Here is a 21,375-nt window from a genome sequence, read left to right as displayed (position 1 = left end):
TAGTGACAGATCAGGCAGTCAGGACAATAGATCCTCACAAATAAGGATTTTCAAATACAGTCAGTGTAGAAGCAGAGAGCACCAAGTTACAGAAAACCAGAGAAAATTCAAGCATATCCCCTGCCATCCTGATTCTTCCATCATTTTAGTTCTTCTTGCTGTACAAAAAAAAGCACTGCTGTTGACCCAGTTTCAGTATGGAGTTACATCCTTCAAGCCTGGGTGGTCCAGGAGGCATACCTGATCCTGTAGAGTGAGACATAGCATTGATCAAGGAAGAGCTGTTATGGTATCCACCAAGGGAAGACCCAGCAGGCAAAGTGGAGGACCACATGTATGAAGGGAGGGCGGTATTCAGTATGGTTGTATCATACGTCCCCGACACTGTAAAAAAACCAAACAGAAGTGGTTTTCAATGAGACCAGGCTTGTGGCTCAGCATGTGTTGCAGGTTTACATGGCAAACAACTTCATCTGCCCTAAATTTCAGTTACCCTTGTGGAGTCAACACAATGACTCCAGGTTAACATGGTATAACTGATCTCAAATGCCAGTTGATTACAGCCCACCTGAATTTTAACGAATGGAATAAAGATTGACTTGATAGTGTGGCCATTCACAAAACACCTTGAAGAGATTTTGTTGCTTGTAGATGCTATGATACCAGGATAAAACTCCTTGGTCTGCCATTCTGTAATAAATCATCCTGGGCCATGGGATGTATGACTTCTGCTTCCCACATGTAGCTCTGATTGGTTCACTAGTGTATTGGACTAAAATTCCCAGTTTTAGACAGGATTTGAGCCACGCACAAGAAAAAAGGTATTGCTTGTTCCTAGATACTGCTGGAGAACAGTAGAGTGAATGTGAATACCACTATCTCAAGCACTCTGGTGAGTCTTATACATAATAAAAGCTGGTTATAGTATTTTAAGTACCACTTCCATTATTATCAAGTCCTAGTGATCTCTGAATCATGTGGTGTGGCCAATAAATCACTGACCCAAATGTTGTCTTCAGTGCTATCTCCATCTTGCTTGGAGATAAGATCAAATCACCCTAAGAAGTATTTGCTTAGAGCTCTTGTCTCTGCCAGAAACACCTCTGAATTAAAGCTGGTGGCAGCAGGAACTGGCTTGTTTTTATGGAAATTAGACAAGTCACTAGAAAGCTACCCAAGATAGCTCTTGTTACCGCAACATCTGGACAGCCCTCCAGCATTCTGACTCTTTTTCTGTATTGCCACCACTGTCTGGGACAGATACCATGTATTCTTACTTGGAGGTTCTTAGCAACTGGGTATTTTTATGGCAAATAATGTTTGGAGTGGCTCCAGCACTGCTAACCATCCTCTGCCAAATACCTGACTGAGAGCTCTCAGTAACCATCTTTGTCTCCACCACAGCCTTTTTCGGTATCGGGAGCGTACTTGATGGTGATCGAGTAGGGCTGCAGCTGGCTGATCGACTTCCTTTCAGCAAACGTTTCACATCATCCAACTCTGTCCCTGGAAGGAAAAGCAAGTGTCCAAACTCACCCAAAAGCCATTGTTTCATTGATCTGTAATCTTGCCCTGGCTAAACCATTCAGTGGAATTTACCTGTAAGTGTCTATGAAGTTGTACTTTCTGGGGGTGCCTTCTGGGGCTGCCACTTACTTAATAACAAAGCTTCAGGGCCTCATTTCTGGGACTAAGTACAACTACATCCTTGAAAGACCACCATCTAACCCACAGCATGCTTCCTTGTTCAGAAGGGGAAGACAAATGAACGTTCTTAACAGGAAAAAAAGAATGACATGCTGCTATCTGTCATCATGAAGACTGGGTCCCAGAGACACTGCAGACATACCCTGAGCAGCAACACCCTCTATCTTATAACTGATCCCCCTGGAATAAAAGCCATGGCACTTACATCTGCCAGAGGGAGATGCACTCTGCAGTCGTACTCGTATTTCACTCTCTAGGAAGAGAAAAAGCAGATTGTGAATATGGAGTGAGATGCATTTGTGTCCTGAGCCGGGAATGAATCTTTAGGCTGAAGTGAATTCCTTCCTTCTTGCTATGTTCCATCTTGCTGTCTTGCTGCTTGATCTGAGCAGCACTCATGGCCCATGTGAATTGGTTGTAAATTGGTTTGGGTGACTTTTTGTTCTGGGGTCACATTTTACTACTTTTAATTCCAGAGAGCTATATTTTACTCATTGAGGGCCTCTGTTGAAGTCAATAGCATTGTTACTGCCAGACATACAGAAGGCCTAATTATGCAGTCCTCAATCACATTGATATTCCCCCTCATCACAACTATTATTATTATTATTATTATTATTATTATTATTATTATAGTCCTTCTGGGCAAAAACATAGAGACCCAAAAGAAGCTTACTAAATACACAAATTCCCTATCACTTCTTGGGTAAAAGTCACACTGTCATCTCTACAATGGGCTGTACGATTTAGTCTCTTACAACCTGCTGACTTCTCTTTTGGTTCACTGAATGTAACCAGGCCAGTTTTAAGCAAACATTCTCACCAGGTACTCGATTTTATTACTGACTTTTACTGCCCAGCACAAGAGACTATAGAGTTAATGTGATTTGGGTGGGGCAAGCCTTTAACCTTGCTACCCACAAGCAAACTGGCCAGCCAGGACATGTGATACATGCTTCTCAAGATGAAATCTGACAGTGCCTGCACTATAAAAGAAACACTAGCTTTGGCATTCATGTGGAGAAGCTGATGGATTGGAATTATTTTCTGAAGTAATACGAGAAGCTGGAGCTGATTCTCTGGTGTCTGTTTTATTATGTATGGCCTAGTTCTGCTGGGGGCTCAGGTGTGTAGTGTGCTAGAGGAGACTGTGAAGATCTGAGGTAGAATAATTGGTAACTGTGACATTCTCCAGGAGGAGTGTGCAAGAGCGCACTTTGATTTATATCCACTGCTAAAATTAACTCGGATAAAGTGACATTATAGTTTCCTCTTCAAGCAGCTGGGAACAGATATTACACTCTTACAAGCAATATAATCCTTCTTTCCCCAACGCTGTTAATAAATTATTAGAAGAGCTGAATGATTTAAACAATGCAGAGCTTTACAGTGATCTGGCTAAACAGACCACAGCAAGTCCATAATTTCCTCACCATCTCCTCACTACCAGCATGAGATCGTTTCAGGGTATGGCCTTATGGTTTGTAAGATAGATCGCAGTAAGAGGAACACGAATACAATTACTGTAAATATGTCAGAGGCAGATCACAGAGCATGGATGGACTGAGTTCACTACCATAAACAGACAAAATGGAAGACTGTCTGCTATGCTCCCAGATGTCCAGGTCCTCAAGTAGATCCTCCTTTCTAACACAGTCCAAACCACCACGACCTTCTCTAGGATCAATTTTTACACCGAGCTCGTTTAAGCAATTGCTTACAGATAAATGGTTCACATCTACAGTGGTGTAAATCCACGTACCTCATCTGACTGATCTACACTTAAACTGGTTGATTCCAGCTAAGAAATAGGTCCATTTAACACACCCTGAATCATACTGAATAAAACAAAAGAGGCTTCTAAAAGAACAGTATCACTTACCTCGACTTTGGCTTCTCCCTCTCGTGGAGGCAGATGCTGTGAACAGCAATGAGAGAAAAGCAGTATTAGGCTTTACTGTCTGTGACATCTCTGAAAATGAACACATGGATCTTGCTCAGAGTGCTCAGATTCAGACAATAACCTTTAGTTGGGGCACAACTGGGGAAATTGAACGCTTGGAGTTTTTACCAGGACCCCTTTAGACTGTAAGGTATCTTAAAGAATCAGTAGCACCTTTAGCATTTCTGGACCAACTGCCGTTTCTTTTTGTACACATAAATGTTGTTCATAGATGGTGATCTCCCATTTCAACAGGCCAAAAGGCAGCTAATAGGCCTGTTTACCCCACCAACCAAAGTTAGGCACTGTGAAACCCTGCCTCTTCTCTGAGCCAGAAAGATGGCCTCATCATACTGTTTCACTATCTGCACTGAGTAAAATCGGCAGCTCAGAGTTTGGACAGGCAAGCTCATATCTGCCGACAATGTTCAGTGTAAATATATCACTTGATAGCCAGTTCAGCTTTCCATATAAACATGTTGAAGCCTAGAAAAGAGGTACTGGAAAAGTATATCCAGCAATGGCTCAAAATCCTAAGAGCTTTGGCTTTCTTGCTTGGAGCTGTTCTCCCAGCTATGGGTATGGGGGGCAGGGAGAAATGTTATGAAGCATCCGATGTCTATGTTCTCCTGTCCATGTCCCATGCCATATGGGGAGCATCACAAAAGCAGTTGAGGGTAGCAGATATACAGTATGCACCCTCTGTTTGAATATGTATCAACTAGAGACCCTGCTGTCAGCTGTTAATGTAAATCCCAAATAACTCTTCCGAAGTCATGGAGTGGAGCTGCACTGGCTGCCCAATACATAGTCAGCATAGGTAGAGCAAGACACAGCAATGTGCAAAAAGCCACCGTAGCCACCAACTCGCATGACCTTGCCATAATGTTCAGAGGAAGAGCTCTAAAAATTACATACCAAACTCTTTTCTGGGAAACTCGGGAGAAGAGTTGGCACTGGAGCTCCCTGCAAAGAACAGAAAGGTGTTCATTAATACTTTGTACAAGATCATTAAAAGCTTTCAGAACATGTCTTCCTGGTAACTGTGTAATCCCAGTGGGCAACAAATATTTCCATTTAAAAAACAGAGCTATTCAGAATTACATGAAAGAGCTTCTAATGTCTTTCAACAAAAATATGCCATAACTCCTTTTAGGAATGAGCATTATTATAAATAGGAGTTAAACATTAAAATGTGTCCCTGATGGCTTATTTCCTAGGAAAACCACAATGGGATTCCTGTGCTGTTTGGGACAATTCTGCATTAATGTGACCTCAGAGTGCACTACATATTGCCTCCTTTCTATGTCATATTCTGTGATACCTTCATATGTTGCATGGCGGTTGACATAGGTTTTTCTTTCAAATGTTGAGCCAGGTGATTTGGTGAGAGTAGAGCTGGGAGACTGGGTTTGTCTGTAGCCAGAGGATGATGATGAATTCAACCTACCACTTCCACCTATAGGTAAAACAAAACGCCCTCAGCAAATTGAAGATACGCCCTGGATGTACACCCTGGATGCCCTGGGTGCTTTATATTACTGTCTGCTGAGCTGGACAAATTTGCATTGGTACCTCACAACTAGAGATGGGCAAGAACCACATTTGGGTCTAACTCTGACTGTCCTCAGCATTCAGTGCAGAGAGAAGTATTGGTTATCTTTGTGGTTTCAAAACAAATCTTGTCAATGATATATATGACAGCAGGTTTTGGCCTAGGGGGATGAATGAGCCATCTCCCTTGAGCAGGAATAAATCTGGCTCTGGATGGTGCTGGGTTTTGGTTTGGATACAGATCCACCTCTAAACTCAAGTGTTATATGGCATAGGCCACAAAAAACAGGAGATGATTGTTAAGCCAAACTCAAAGTGCTAAAGGATGCAGTTCATGAGATACAGGAAGCAGAGATGAGTCTGCTTCCCTTCCAGAGCAGCTATCCACACTCTCACTTAGTCATGCCTTTGTCAGTCCATTTTCTAGAGAAGTGATTGAGGTGTGCATCAGGACCAAGACAGCCTGGAGGTTATTAGTGACTGTTATATTTAGACAGAGGAAAGAATTTTCCTTCCTAATTCGCATCAGTGCTGTGGAGAATGTGTTCATACTCTTATATGAAATCTAATGCTGGAGCATGATCAGAATGCAGCAAAAAGGGAACCCTGTGGCAAAGTGCAACGTTGATCACGCTGATCAGCAGGATCAGACTGGCTATTGTTTACCCATCACTGCAAAAAGAGCATGCCCTTGTGATCTCAACAGAGTGTTTTCTTGCCAACTTTCCCCTCTACAAGGACCTGTTTTGTTCGGTAACTTTTCCATTTAATTCAGCAGAAAGAACTACTGTGACAAGTAGACCTCCGTTGGAAGCATTTTGCAAGAGGAGTGGGAAAGCAGAGATTAGAAAATGCTCTGTGAAACTTCAAGAACTCATTATCTCTGAAGTTCAGATACTTTTCTCTTCCTCCACACACTGAAAAGAAATAATGAGGAAGATGACAATCCTGCAGAGTTGTCTGAGTTTGCAGGGCTGGTTTCAGTTCTCAGACTGGTGCCAGTCCAGACAATTAGACTGACATCTTCACTGGAGTTACTTCACATCTGCCCTGAGGCAAAGTGATTCCAAACTCTGGCTTTAATTGGTATGGAGGTGTCTGTCAGATCTATTGGGTATGGCTAATTCTCCTGTTGAGCTTCCAAACTGTGCTTCACTCTATTTGGTTTGTCAGCTCTTTTGGAGCATGGAGAATGTTTTCTGCAAGCATAGTTATGCAGTCTGTCCCACTGGGGACAGAGAGACAGGTGTGCCAGAAACCTGCTTAGGAAGCTTATTCTTCGGGAACCTTTGCTATGACAATCTAACAGCTGGACAAAGAATGCTGTTAGAGAAGAACCCTGTTTTTATGGAGTAGACAGCACATACTGATTTAGCACATCCAGAAAATCTGGCAGACTCTTCAAAGTGCTAAAGCCACGGATGGACACACACAAGAAAATATTTTCTAGGAAATTCTTTAATAGTAATCTATCTTCAGCAAGATCAACAAAAAGATTAATCAAAACTGTCTTTTGAACAAAAATGGTCAGAAAGTCTGTGATTTGGAAATCCTGAAAGAAGGGAAATTTGGTTTCCGAATGACTTCTTAACAACAGTGGGAATGGCATTTTTTGTTGTTTTTCTCCTGAAATCAAGTTTTCCCTGTGGAAAATGAGAATTTTGCCATTTACTCACCCATCCTCACACTCAACTTTAGGGAAGTAATAGCTTTGCTTTGAGTATTTGCCACTTCTACTTTCATAAACTCTGTTTTCCTTGCCTCTGGCTTATCCTACTTCCCTGCCCTGAATCTCTCCTCAGACCATTTATGCTGCCTTGCTGTCTGTTTGCTCACTGTGCAATGTCTTCATTCCTTACTTGAAGTTACATAGCTGCTGCCATGGGTGTAAGACCTCTTTTCCACTCCGCTCCCTCCAGTGTGGGATGATGTTTTGAGCCCACTGCTGCTCCCTCCTTCTGGAAGAGATGAGCACAAAATGAGACATTCTCTCAGGGTAAAAGATGAGAAGAGCAAGGACACTGCAAGACTGTCCTCACACTCAATTACAAGTATAGCTTCACATCTGGTGAGATATCAGAACTGCAGGGAAGTGTCTTGGCAGAGCAGATAGCATTCACACTGCAGACCCTGAAGGTTTGTATTCAAGTTTTGCTCCATACATGGACTGAAGGATACTCCTGTTAACCCTCATCATAAATGAGATGATAATGCAATTCCTTTCCAACACAAGCTGCAGCAAGGTAATCAAGAGTATGGTGGTACAAAGAGCATGAAGGATTCTTCCCTACTTGGTACTTGTACTTCCCTACAGAGGTAGAAATCACCTGTGACGTCTAATATTACCCAAAAAGATTCACTTGCTGTTGTCAACTGGGTAAGATGAGAGGGGAATACACTGCAGCCCCAGCAGTGGAGGCTGCAGACCCATCGCTTTTGACCCTTGTCCCCAAGAGACAGTCACCACTGGAGGCCCTATATCTGGGCTTAAGCCCTTGGAAAGTCTGGTCTACCAGTCTTAGTGGACTGTGAGGCTTTGTTTCTGACAATACCCAGACAACTCCCCACATATTGCTCCTTGTCTCCAGTAACAAGTATTTTGGGAGAGGCATTTCTGAAAATAGCTTCTCTTTGGGTGCAAGTCTTTCTGCACCAAGACCTGCTGCACCCAGTGATTTATGGAAATAATACAGTTCAATAGCATGGAGGGGCACAGAACACTGAGCAGAAGTAATGTAATGACTGACAATTACTTACTGGGCGGCAAGGACGTCAGTCTTGTGGTTACAGTCTCTGTAATAACTGAGGAAAGAAAAGGGTGCAGAAGTAATGGCATGTTAATATAGCCAAACAAGATCAATATTCTACTTAATTTCCATGAAAGAGCATGACTTATTTAAAGAAGGTTGACTTATTTAAAGAAAAGTCCCTTAAGACCACACTGCCTAGGGGCTGCAGTCTCATTAGCACACTATGCTGTCTGTTTGCAGGCCTTTCTAACTCTACAGTAACTAAGAACATCACTGCCACGAAAGACTTTTTTTCCTTACAAGATCCCTGTAAAACATGGAAGTATTATTATTTCTGGGTACTTCTAAACCACAGCCATTGCTGTAACAGCAAAGCCCATGGTCAGACCCCTTACTAGCTTCCTACTAGCTAATTCCCATAATGCCAGCAGGAAACTTATCCTCTGTTTTACATGCAGCAAAAAAAGATATCTAAAGAACATTTTCTAGGCCACACAGGGCATTGATATCAGAGGTAGTAGGAGAATCCAAATGTCTGCACTACTGGCTAGACGTGTTACCACAGGGCAGTCATCTGTGGTTAAACAATCAGGTCATGCTACATGTCTCTAAATGTCTGATCTTGGCCCATTCTATTCCTTATTCTGACTTCAACAGAGAGACCAGGGACAGGTGCAGAATTTAGTTCTGGACCTCTGGTCAGCCTTCAATGCCTTACAAAACTGCACATCTGCTTCTGGGATTTTTGATGTGTAACAAATTAAAAATGTTCTCCTTACGTCTTTCAGAAACTTCTGATCCATCTTGCCTCGTTTTCTTTGTTACAGAATCCATACCATTGCCACCTGCAGGGAAAACAGAGAGACTGCCCTCAGAGCTCTGTGAACAGTAGGAGATGACAACAGCTCCCCACAAGTCCAACCACTTTTTTTCCCTTCAGCTGGGGACTAGACTGCCTGGAAGACATCTATGCCAGGAAGTTTACAGTGCCTTTCCAGAGCCATGTGAGTATTACTAATAGACCAGCACCACTTGCCTACAAAATTGGATGCTGCACAACGCAGCAGAGCTGAAACAGCAGTACAGGTTCTAAAGCCAACAGGTGAGATAGGGGCAATTGAAACAAACCCACTCAGTGCTGGAGAAGTTCAGACCTGAATTTATATCCAGACTTTGTGGCACTACATTATGGTCTCCAGTTGTGCCCCTATAAAGGCTTGATCAAAACCACAGGATCCAAACACCACTCCCACACATCTGCTCTGGGCAGGACTCAACAGTACAGGATTAGAAATGCAGGCACTTGCAGGAGTTAAGCTACCTACACCATGTCAGTACTGCCAGAAAAACCTGAGCAGACATACTGTTGCACTGTTGACAGTAATACTGTGCATTCTCAGGGTACATTGATGCTAAAGCCACAGCACTGACTTTAGTGAAGCAGAAAAACACTGGAGGTACCTTTAAAATAGCTATTTTCAGCAGCAAGGAACTTAAGGTAGGAAGTGCTTTATCTTGCTCTACAGGCAGAGCAGAGATGGTTTGGAGGCCCTGTCTGTGGCTCTGGAATCTGATCTAATTTAACATCAGCTCAGGTCAGTCTACACAGTATTGGAATCACTGCTGTGAATGCTGTGCATACGCTTCTTCCCTCTCTAGTCAAAATTACAGTCTCTAGCAGAGGTATGACTGTCTGCCAAGGCAGGAGTACCACAAAAAAACATTGTAATTCTGGAAACGAAACATCAGCCAGAAGAGAAAACACTTCTGTCAGAAGGAAATACACAGTTGCTCACTCCTAGTCTCTCTAAGATAACATTTCAACTTGTGCAGCTGCAAACAATGAGAAGGAAAAGATTTTAATTTGTGCACAAGGTGATAATAGGCCAAAACTCTCCACTGCATTTGAAGACCCTTCCCTAAAACTGAAGGCCCAGCTGTACCAAAACTACACACTTAACAGGCTGAGTCTAAGAAAAAGCTTTGGGCAAAATTCCTTCCAACTTTTAGAGCCCAGCTTGAGGCAGAACCCAAGACTGTGCTCTCCAATTCAGCTACCATTTGAGTTTTATCCTCATGATTCCACTTATCCTTCCACAAAGTGCCTACCAAGTAGCCCCCTTGACGTTATGCTTGTACTGTGCATGCATAAATAATGACACAAGGCAGGATGCAGCAGAGAATCTGAAGGAATATCTGAAGTTCAGATTCAGTTCTGTCTTTGAGCAGCTCCTGCTATTCCCAGAGCTGGACAGGAACAATTTGAGTGTAGAAGGCACACCATCAGTCAAGCCACATTAGCCTCCTAACACAGACTCAGCTGAACTTTGCAGAGAACACCCACAGTGCCCATAGCCCTCACTCTTTGCACCTCAGACCCTGAGCTTGGCTAAGAAGCCCTGTAAACGGGGCTCCTGAGGCCACATCCAAGTCCTTACACAACCTTGGCAGCAGGATGCTACCCAACCCTTACAGTGCTTGCTAACACTGGGGATTTCCAAGGGATTATCCAGGGTGTTGATTCCAAGGCCTATGCAAGACTGGAGCTATATGGGTTAGGAGAGTTCCTCCTCCAGCAGGATGACAGTCCCCTGCAATGGCAGGGCTCCTGGTCATTCACTCTTCCTTACTGCATCAAAAGTGGAAGCATCTTTAAAGCTCCTTCCCTAAAAACAGATGCTGCAAGCTGTTGTCTATATGTCAGCACCGTTGGGTTTGCCAGTGTTTTTGGCAGCAAACACAGCTTTGTATTTGGAAACTGCTTTCCTACTGCTTTGTAGCCCCAGAACTCCAATATTGGGAAGCGGTGCTGGTTATGGATGGGGAAGAGGCCAGCACCACCATGGAGTGAATGTACCCTCTGCATCTTTGCCTTCCCTTGAGAAAGGCAAATATCTTGCTCTGATACCAATAACAAGAGGTTAAACCACATCTTTGGAGCCACACATGCCACAGGCTAGCCCCAGCACATGATGCATTTTGATCTATGTTGCATGTGTGTTTGCCACATGAATGCAAAAGCTAGCCCAGGCTCCAGCAGGCTGATTGAGCTGTATTTCCATTATCTGCCAGGACTGACTCATTTCACCAGCTCCTATCTGGATTCACAAAGACATAGCTGTGGGCTATGTCTGTGGCAAAGCAATAGTGCTGTTGAATCAGAGAAGCCACCTGCAATCATCTCTGATGAGATCTCTGATGCACTGCCACCTGCAATTGATCTCTGATGAAACAAGCAGAAACTTGTGAAGTGGGATCACTCTCAAACAGTGCAGACAGCATAAGACAGGGCAACCCTATGGCTGCCTTAACATAAGCTCAGGGGTTGTAGTGCGCTTGTGGCACCCACAAAAACAGGCAACTTGCAGACCTCAATGGCACTAGGAACCAGGAGAAGTCTAGCACTGCCATGCTTGTGCACACTGCTTCCTGTCTGTACAGCACTGAAAAGCAGGATAGTAATAGCTGCCCAGCTTTGCAAGGCAAGCTTAGATCTGCGCTTTCCACATAAACCCGACACTGCAGGGTGCCTCCTGCACCCCCTGTTCCACCTGACTGCAGTGCAGCACGTTGGCAAGGACGCTAAGCCAGTCTGAGATGGGACATTCAAACCCCTCTTATTATTTTAGAATTTAGGTATTGTGTGCAATGGTAATAAAGTTTGTTACAGACATTTTTCAGAGGGGAGGGGAATAGCCACAAAGACATATTTTAATGGTAAAATTTTCAGATTCTTTTATTCCTCCACAATGTCCTTCCAGTTTTCATGTCAGATTGCTGTTACACTCTCACAGCACATCCTTTCAGGTCTTTCTTCCCTCCATTAATAAGGCTCCTGCTGTGAGACACTCCATTAGGAGAAAGAGGCACCAGCAGGTGCTGAGATTACTAATATTTAATGTCAGTGGAACCGTCTGATCACAAATACTCTGAGACTCAGTAGATGCCTCCAAACCATGTCACTGACTGTTAAAAGCAAATGCCATGTCTCCCATCATACCAAATGTCTCTTAGGGTGCCCCTTCCTCATAATCAAGCCTTTCAGGTGCCACTGTCCTGGACTAATAGAACTGGTTAAAAAATGCCCCCTTATCTCTCTTTCACCCCACAGTCTATGAATCTGACCTTCTCATTCTGCTTTAAATGCTGTTCCTTTCTGGTTATTCTACCAAAACCAACACAGTCAGAATCGAATCAACCAAATCATGCTTCCAAACCTGCTTATTTTGTAGACTCACTGAAATGATGCTAATGCCAGGGAAGCAGGTTAGATGCCCAGCCAAAGCTTGGACATGCTGTAGAAGCCAAATGCTGCTCTGCCCAGAACCTGACCTGCCTTCTTTGACACCAATATGTGCTCATTTCCCAGAGCACAAGCAGGAGCACTGCCCAGACTTCACTCTGCACTGCCAGGTGCCTTCCTTTCAAAAATGTGTCCTCACTGTCTCTACTTAATTGTGCTCCCCAAAGAGAAACAGGCCAAAGCAAGGCCATTCTGACCTGCACAAACTTCTTGCCTCTGGCACAGAAAGGGAGAAAAACAATCTGGTATTGTAAAAAAAAAAAATGTTTGCAGAACAGGAATGTGCTGCTGTCACCATTTCACAGATGAAGAAACTAGTCACAGAAGGAGAAGTAACTTCCCCAAAGTCACTCTACAAGTCAGTCCAAAGACAGGAAAAGAAGACAGGTCTTTTACCTCATGCCACTATGTTCAAATTGCCAGACCTGCTGCAGAAAGGATTCAAAACTGATTCTCAGATCAGACTTTTCTGAGTTATTGTGACAAAGCTTCAGAAACACCTTACAGTGCCTCCTAATCTTCCATGACAAAAATGTGGCCCAAAGTCATAATCAATGAGTCACTGCTGATAAATAAACCTACTCGTCAGAGGCAAGGTCCATGGCAACACAAACTTTCAGTCAGAAGCAGTTCCAGGCATTCTCAGGATAGAGATCAATTCCTCAATATCGTACCCTGCACCCACCATCTGAAGCTCCAATTTACCATATTCCTCCAAGCACATTTCAGATCTGCTCAGTTTTAAAAACAGCCAACAGATGATCTGCATTTCACCATGCTGGTACCCTTACGGAACAGAGAACATTCAGCTAAACTTTATCTATTTGCACGGTAGTTTCACAAAACGCATTAAAAATATACCCAGAGCTAGGCTTCACATTTCTTATCTCCCCGCAGGTATACTCTTTTCACTTGATACTCACTTTAAAAGAGCTGTATTCACTGACAAACACAAACCCAAAATGACCCAGCTTTTACACCATCTTATTTTTACATTGTATTCCCCACAGAAAAATGTAACACCTCCTCTATTTTGCCTGACAATACAACCTTGTTCTTCAAGGAATCTGGAAGACGGAAAATAAAGGATACTTGTTTCTTCTCCTTTTTTTTAGTAATGTAACTTACCTGGATTGCTTTGGTTACTGAACTGAAAATCTGTTTTTCTCCTCAACTGTTTCCTTTCTACCAAAATGTGCCACCTACACTTTATATCATGTCCTTCCAAAGGTGTGTGGAATCTGAGTGATCATCCAAAAATGTTCACCTCTTCTTTATTTAACCTGTTTTATTCTCGCCCTTCTTCTCCTTTTCTATTCCTGTGCTCTTAAACAAGTCCCAACAAGGGCGTGTCGTGGTTTCCTGCCTCACCCTACCCTTCCAATTACCTGACACTCACTGGAAAAAAAGATCTGCCTCCAGGAATCAAACTTTATTGAAAGAAAAAATGATCCTACCTATTTGCTCAGGTAGATTAACTATTTAGATCCCAGACAGACAAAGCTGTGAAGGCTTATGTCAGAGAAAATGAACTGTTATGGCAGTACTTTCTGATACATGATCTGAGATCTGTTTTGGCATTTTCTTACAGGAAGTTACACAGCACCTGCTGATGTCTCTGCAAAGCTGGCTAAAAGCTAAGCATATTTTGCTGCTTGCAATACAAGGGGCTAAACTCCCAGCTAATACAAACTAGCTCAAAACTGCTCAAGTCAACAGTCTGAACTGCCTTGCCAGCCCCATAGATACTTATGGTCTATTCAGAAGGCAGCACTATTAATAAATAAAAATACACCAACCTGAGTAAGGAACAAAATTTCTTCCACGTATACCACCTACAGACTTCTCACTGAATAGGAACTGGAGTGGAAGAGCAGCCATGGTGGGTCAAAGCAAAACTCCATCTAGCTCACGACCCTGTCTTCCACCATGGCCCATTTTAACAGCCCTGGGAAGATGATGTGAACAGGACAAGCATATGCAGATATTTTCCTGGTGTACACTGGAGACTTCCTAAGTAAAAAGCAGCAGCATTGCAATCATTCCTTGATGGATATTTTCCATTAATTTGTCCAATTAGTTTTTTAATCTGTACAACACCTTAGTAGGTACAGTGTCCTACAACAAAGATTTTTACATCTTAACTATATCTTGTGTAAAGATTTTTCCTCCCACTGAACATGACAGTGTCATTCGGTGCCCTGTGCTTCTTTATAAGAATCAGAATTCACCTTAGCTTCTCTCACCCTATAGACATTTTTGCACAGACCTTTCGAGGGATTGTAGCTGCATACTGTCAAGGTCGTCCTCTGTTCTTTTAAGTTCCATACTGGAAATTTCTAAAGGTGTGTAGGGACATGGCTGCTATACAGCACTACACTGCTGCTCCAAAGGCTACGTCCTGTGTTTGTTAATGGGGATCAAGACTTCTTCAGAATTCATCAATGCATCTCCTAAATCCCAGAGCTTGTATTTATATTTAGTCAGACAGGTATTTATGAAGCATAATTTCCTCCCTGCACAGAGGAAGCATCCATAACTCTGCCTTCTGAACACTAATCAAAGGACATTTAGTTGTCTAAACAAGCTGCATGTGGTAATTAAGTCATTAAGAGGTGTGGAACTCAGCTTGGGACCTGGCCAAACTGCACTTGGCTTAAGCCTTGACCAAAAGTATAAAAGTGGCTTCAGCTTTTTGAACTTCACGGTCTTTGAATGTGACACATTACTGACCCTTTTATTACCAATGGCACTTTAAATCTGCACTTTGGTCATCTCATTTCACGTCTGCTTCCAGCACAATCCACAGCTGTGTGCTTCAGACATAGCCTGGCTGCTCACAGACAGAATTTGTTCAAGAAAAGACAGCACTGAATGCACTGGGCTATTCTAGCTCTGTAAGACCCACCAGTATGAGGGAGACTCACTGGAATGGCACACAGACTTCACTGGAGCAAGAGAATGGACCTCACATTTTAAGATAATGTCCTCAGGACTGGAGGAATTTTCTCCCTCTTTTACCTTTGTCTACCAGTTTTCTTTACATATGCATAAACAAAAGGTAGCCATCACAATTTTGATAAAATAAGAGAATTACTGTATTTTAATCCCTGCAATGTCATCAGTGACAAAGATACTGATTTAATGTTTCTTGAGAACAGAGGGTTCATGGAGCATCTCTTCATGAGTCATTTTGCCAATTTCTTACTGGAAAGAAAAAGAAGCGGGGGGCGGGGGAGTATGACATAGAGGTCCCTTAAAAGGAAACTAAAAATAAATCACATCTTGAGAACCACTGACTTTGCATTTAAAAGGGGAAATTTAGGAGAAGATGAAGTTGAGGATGCTGCCTGATGAAACACACTGATTAGTTCACTCAGGTTCCTAATGGGCAAGTGTCAACATCAAGGACATAATTTAGAGAGATCCTGTGCTGCTTCACCTTTTACTGAAGTCAGTGATTGCCTCAGGTATTCAGAGCCACTGAAAGTCAGGTGTCTAGCTGGCACAGTGCAATGAACTGCAGCAGACCCAGCTTCAGGTCATCAGCTGCCACTTCAGCAATAACAGTGGTGGTGTGCGGACTGGTGGTTAGAGCAGGGGAGGCAGCCTGAGCTCCTGTTGGAGGTAACAATCACCATCCTCCCACTCCCTATCTGTCCTGCTCAATTTTGCTTGTAGAAGGTGAAGTCTGTAGAGTCGGAGTCACACTGCTGCTGCGTGTACCTGGGAATGTTCTACCAGATGCAGAGTTTGCTGCTTTCCCTGTTCCCAGCACAAGAGGCTGCACAGACTTTGAGCTTTCAAGTGATGCCTCAGTCTGGCAGCTATAGAGATCAAATCATAGTTGAAGACAGCACCATTTTCTCTGGTGAAAGATGCTCCAAAGGTTTACAGCTGCTGATGCTGGCACTGAAAAAGTTGAGAAGATGAGGCAGAACTCTACACTGCACATTCACTGCACCTGGAAGGAGGCTGTGCTACAGCACATCTGAATCACTTCTCACTCTGCAAGCAAAGTCCAAAGATAAACAGTCTCAAAGCCGAACCAGCTGGTTTTGTCATGGCCATCTTCTAGCAGCTTATGGTGTGTTCATGGTTTAGAAACAGCCAAGTGATGATAACTTGTTATCATCAACTTCAAAGGGAGCTGTGGAGCACAGGATAAGGTGTACATTGGTCTGATAATTCTGTCTCGATTGACACAAAAATTACACAGGTAGTGAATCAGCCAAGAAACTGATTGGAATAGTGCAGGCCCACACAAGGATGGTTCGCACAGGGAAGAAGAAACCACACCTATTCTGGGGTAGCAACTGCAGTTCCCTCTGTGCCTTGGTTTTACACAATGGAGCTGGGCAACTACTGAACGAACCAGAGCCTCCTGAGTCACTCCCTTGACTCAATGCCCTGAGTCCACAGTTTGCACATCACTTGAGAAACACCGTGAGTAACCTTAGGCATGAATAAAAGCCTTGTGAGAACAGATCATTGCTTTTGGGGTGCCGGGAGGTGAGTAATGTCAGGATGCAAAAAACCATTGCTAGCTCAGTCTCCCAGGTCCCAAGAGACTTCAGTGATCAACAGAAGATGTCTTGGCTGTTTGTACTCATTAATATAAAAGCTGTGACTGCTTTTCCTCTCTCCTTCTTGCTTTGCATAGCATTCCACACAACGGGAGGCTCGCTACAGCTTCTAAGGTTTACCACAGTGCAAATAATAAATAGCAACAAATATAATAAAACTATATATGCATATGGAGCATTATAAAACACTGACCCTTAACAGTGCAGGGCAAACTTAATCGTACTGGTCAAGAGAGGAGGGCCTGGGCTGTTCTGGTGGGGGACAGAGACTGGGAGGAGGCAGCTGAAGACTTGGGCTTGCTGCTCTTACTATTAGCGTGTAGACAGGAGGAGTGGGACTCTTCAGCAGCTGTAGACAGCTATCTACCTCTGCTCTGAGACAAGCCTGTACAGACACTACAGCCCTGATGCTGTCTTGATGCTCTGCAATGCAACTGCCTAATAGTTACTAGCAAGCAGCCCAGCCCAAGGGCTGGGGATGGACATGTGCATTGTCCTGTGTGTCTGGGACTGCTCCTGATAATGTAAGCTTTGGTGACAGACAGATCCAAACAAAAAACATCTGTGACCTCTTAAAGTCCTGCTGTCCTCCATGCAGCTTTTTATGTGCACTGGTGCTTGGGCATATTTTACATCTTGGTACAGGTCAGGCTGTACAGCAGGAGTTGGCTGGCAGAGCCAGGAGTTATTACCCATGTCAGACTCACCTCTAATGGCATCAAGGCTAGGATGTTAACAGACCTGTTTGCAAAGATGACCTGCTGTTATCTCTTCCTCTCTCTCCCTCTCCTTCTCCCTCTCTCTCCCCCCACCCATGGCAATTAGGGAGCTATGCCAGCTGTCCAGCAAACTGCAGCATCTGCCAGGGAGCACAGCTGTGAAGCAGATGGTCCTGATCACTGCCACTCTGAGGGGTATGCTGTGAGTTTAAAGTCAGTCAATTTCATCCATAAGACTCCTCCCTTCCCAGTGCTGGCATGATGAATAATCCCTTTCATTTTGTCCTATAGGTTAAGAGTTGCCTGCAACATGTGCGGCATACAGCAGCAGAGCTATGAGCTGCACTGTCTCTTGTTTGATGCTGCTAGTTCCTCGCAATAAGGCCACTGCCCAATCTGCTTGGTCAAAGACAAAGGAAAACAGTCCTTGAGTATTTTATTTAAGAGAATGCAAAGTTTGATTCACAGGATCACATAATTTCCCATCCCCTACCTTTCAGAAAACTACTGACTGTTTGCAAGCTCACCTGTGAACCCTTAAAACAGTTTTAGCACCAGTGTCTTTCAGACAAAAAATATGCACCAGAAAATGCATTATTTGCTAACTTCGCACATCAAATGTTTCAGTCAGCCAGGCAGCAAAGGGACAACCAATGCCAGATGACCTGGCTGTGGTGCTGCCAATATAAGTAATGGAGAAAAGTCAAAGCAAACTGTTTATAAAGAACTGGCAGCATGCGGAAAAAAAAAAAAAAAAACAAAAACCAAAAAACAAACCCAAACCCAAACCACCACCTTTCTGGCAGCCCCAAAGAAAACAAGATCTGATTTGTGAATTGCTCACCAGCCATACCCATGGTCAAAATTCCAAGCAATTAGTTTTTCCAACAAACAATTCAACCAGTTCTACCTGCTGCCAGTCCAAAGCCTGCGAGTTTAAGCACCTTTACAAAAAGCAACAGGGAGAACTGCAGTGCAATGGCGCACACAGGACAAAAGCTGGAGACAACACTTGTCTTGGAGATGTACCTGAGAAAATTGTGAGTGTTGGCAAATAAGCCTGATTTCTGTCTGCCATCTTGACAGAAAATTCAAAACACACGTTGGCAGAAAAATCCTGATGGAAAATCTCTGCCTGGCTCAAGTACAGCTTGCAGCAACTCACCTCCTATACAGAGAGAGGGATTCTCATTAGCAGGATAGGAAACACATGGGAGGGTGACTGAAGGGTCTCCAAGAGCAGTTTTCTTTTGCTCTCCCATTCTCCAGCTCTATACATTCCTGCCCTGGAAGTCCTTTTCCCTGCTAAGTTTCAAAGGGTTCATTTTTGGATCAAGGATTATTTCACAGCCCAGAGAGGATTTTCAGGAGACTTTAGGAACAGAAGTGCCACTGATGCTCTGTCACTCAGGTGAGTTTGTACATAGTGCAAGAACATCTCCTGAAAATACCTGGGCACAGAGAATGAAATTAAACACAAGATTGTGCATAAAGCCTATAGCTCATACCCAGTCCCAGGAACCTGGCCAAGCACTGGGGATCACTGCAGGGGCAATAAGCTGAACTGCAACTGAGTCTATACTGTTTGTGGTACATCTTCTGTATCCCATCCCCAGGCTTTCTAGCCATATCTATATTGTCAAGATCTAACTTTGCTTTCATAATAGATTTCCTCATTATCCACATTGTTTACACACAAGCTTGTGCTAAGAGAGAGCATTAGCCTGAGCTCCAGAGCAGCTTGGGGGCAGGCCCAAAGCATAAGCAGTGGCCAACCCTCCTTTGCTCACGCAGTCCAGATTGATCTAAAATGCACAGTTAAATATAAGCAGGCGTCACTAGTTTTCACATATCCCCAAAGGCCTAGTAGCAATCCCTAGAAGTTTTTTTAACCAATATGCAGGGGATTTTGCAGTGTATCTTCTCCAGAACTTGGCCTGTCCTAAATGCTGTATTGATACAATGAATTCTAACTACTGGTTTCCTAGACCAAGACAAAACCAAGTATGTGGAGTGAAAGTCAATGACTTAATGGAGGTGGCAGGTTTATACTCACTCTTGAGGTGGTGCTTGCAGTGTACGTAGACCCTCTATGGCCTTGCCAGGTGCAAGAGAAAAAGGGTGCTTCCTTTTTCCTTGCTTCCTTCACTGACTCATGTCAGTGAAATGTGAAGTGCCATGCAGGCAGTAGCGCTCCTGATTCTGGGTGGGGGAACCCCAGCACCAGAAGAAAGCACAATGAGCCCATCTCCTAACAAATTTATCAGAGATATAGCTTTGCGGGTCACCAAGAGAATGTGCTTCAATTTTCAGGGATTCTGATTTAGCATAGAAGCAAATGATCACCCATGGGAAAAAAGAATTCAGATATAAGGGTATTTAAAATGTGTATTCAGTATGTTGATTTTTCTGTTTTGTAACCTGACAATTTGGGCCCCATTGTGGATGAAGTACATTTCACCCACCGTTTTCAACCACAGATTTTCTGAGGTACCTGTGATAAGTAAAATAACCATATTGCCAAATGATTTTAGTCTACAATGGAGGGATTTCCCCCTCCCTTTAAAAAACTTTAGAAGTCTGCAAGTTGAAAAAGGCTGGAAACTATTGTATCAGATCAGAGAAAACATGTTAAAAGCACAAAACACGCAGCACAACAAGTAGACTATGTATGGTTTGATCCCTTCTGCAGGGATCTTTGCTAGCACGTGTAAAGTACCTAGCGATTTTGGATTCAGGGTAGAAAGTAAATGATGATTCAAACTCAGTCTATTTTATTAACACAGATCTTTACTGTGCCCCATCTACATGGCATGCCGGTCTGCCACTTTAGGAAATATAGAAGCATAAAAAAAATTAGCCAAATCAAGTTTTTGAGCTTTTCAGTTTTTATGTTTGCACACAGTAGGCTTTTTGCAGTCCCCGGATGGCATGTCCACATTTGTTGGTGTGCCTGTGCGCATGTGCATGTTGATCATGAAACTGCCTTTGTTGTAAGTTTCAGTTAGAAAACAAAAAGGACATTGAATACAATGGGCCAAACCTGGTTTTGTACTCCAGCAACATTATTGCAGATTTTGTGTGGCTTAAAGAGAGTTCCCTCAAGAGTATATGGCTGTTAGGAGAAGGGGAAAAGACAGATCCAGAACCAGGATAACCTCTCCATTTTTTACAATAGAGGAAACAAATGATGGAGCAAAATCATTAGCTGGCTGAAAATTCTCTATCAATTTCGTTTTTCACACCACTTTTATAGAAAAGGTTATAAGAAAAAATTATTTTTGTTTCCAACAGAGTTTGAAAACAACAAAAAGTGGAAAATTTCTTTTTGTTCCTTTCCTCTTTTTTTTTTTTCCAGGGCAGTAAGAGGAATCATTGGGAATACAAGTTTTCCCAAAGTAAACGGTTTAAAAAAAATACAAAGCTCTTTAGAACATTTTTCAACATTTCTTTTTCATTTTTATAATTTAAAATGAAAATCCCTCCCACTTAGAATTAAACAAAGAAAACCATGAATTTCTTCCAGAAATATTGCTTAAATAGATCCCATTTGTGAACCCTCTTTGCTAACTTTTTCAAGTTGTAGTCTGGTTCTAGGCAGAACTTGAAGAAAGTCACTGCTAAATGAGGCTGGAACAATCTAAGCCCAGAAATTATAAGGTAAGCATAAGACAGCTGATTTTCCAGATCTGAACGGTGGCAACACTTGGACATTGTTCCCACATAACATTTTTCTGGGATCACTCTTTATAGTAAAGGGGGGGGTGAAAGCACAAAACCATATTTCCACTCCTTTAACAGGCAAATAAAAACA

At 43.0% G+C, this 21,375-nt stretch overlaps 1 protein-coding gene across 1 annotated transcript in view; it reads right to left on the bottom strand.

Moving 5' to 3' along the window:
- The window catches only part of COL17A1 (collagen type XVII alpha 1 chain), a 42,915-nt gene extending 29,300 nt beyond the window's left edge, over nt 1-13,615 (bottom strand). Inside the window, exons 1-10 of the mRNA XM_030031424.2 lie at nt 13,385-13,615; nt 8,733-8,798; nt 7,961-8,005; nt 7,063-7,161; nt 4,974-5,108; nt 4,568-4,615; nt 3,590-3,625; nt 1,913-1,960; nt 1,363-1,506; nt 241-384 (exon numbers count right to left, since the gene is read on the bottom strand). Of these exons, the coding sequence (XP_029887284.1) occupies nt 241-384; nt 1,363-1,506; nt 1,913-1,960; nt 3,590-3,625; nt 4,568-4,615; nt 4,974-5,108; nt 7,063-7,161; nt 7,961-8,005; nt 8,733-8,787 (754 nt within the window). The 5' untranslated portion in view covers nt 8,788-8,798; nt 13,385-13,615. The remainder of the gene's footprint in view (nt 1-240; nt 385-1,362; nt 1,507-1,912; nt 1,961-3,589; nt 3,626-4,567; nt 4,616-4,973; nt 5,109-7,062; nt 7,162-7,960; nt 8,006-8,732; nt 8,799-13,384) is intronic.
- Between the last annotated feature and the right edge of the window lie 7,760 nt (nt 13,616-21,375).

The sequence above is a fragment of the Aquila chrysaetos genome, chromosome 11 (assembly GCF_900496995.4).
Source record: "Aquila chrysaetos chrysaetos chromosome 11, bAquChr1.4, whole genome shotgun sequence".
In the NCBI taxonomy this organism is placed as follows: domain Eukaryota; kingdom Metazoa; phylum Chordata; class Aves; order Accipitriformes; family Accipitridae; genus Aquila; species Aquila chrysaetos.
This window is presented reverse-complemented; position numbering and strand designations above follow the sequence as displayed.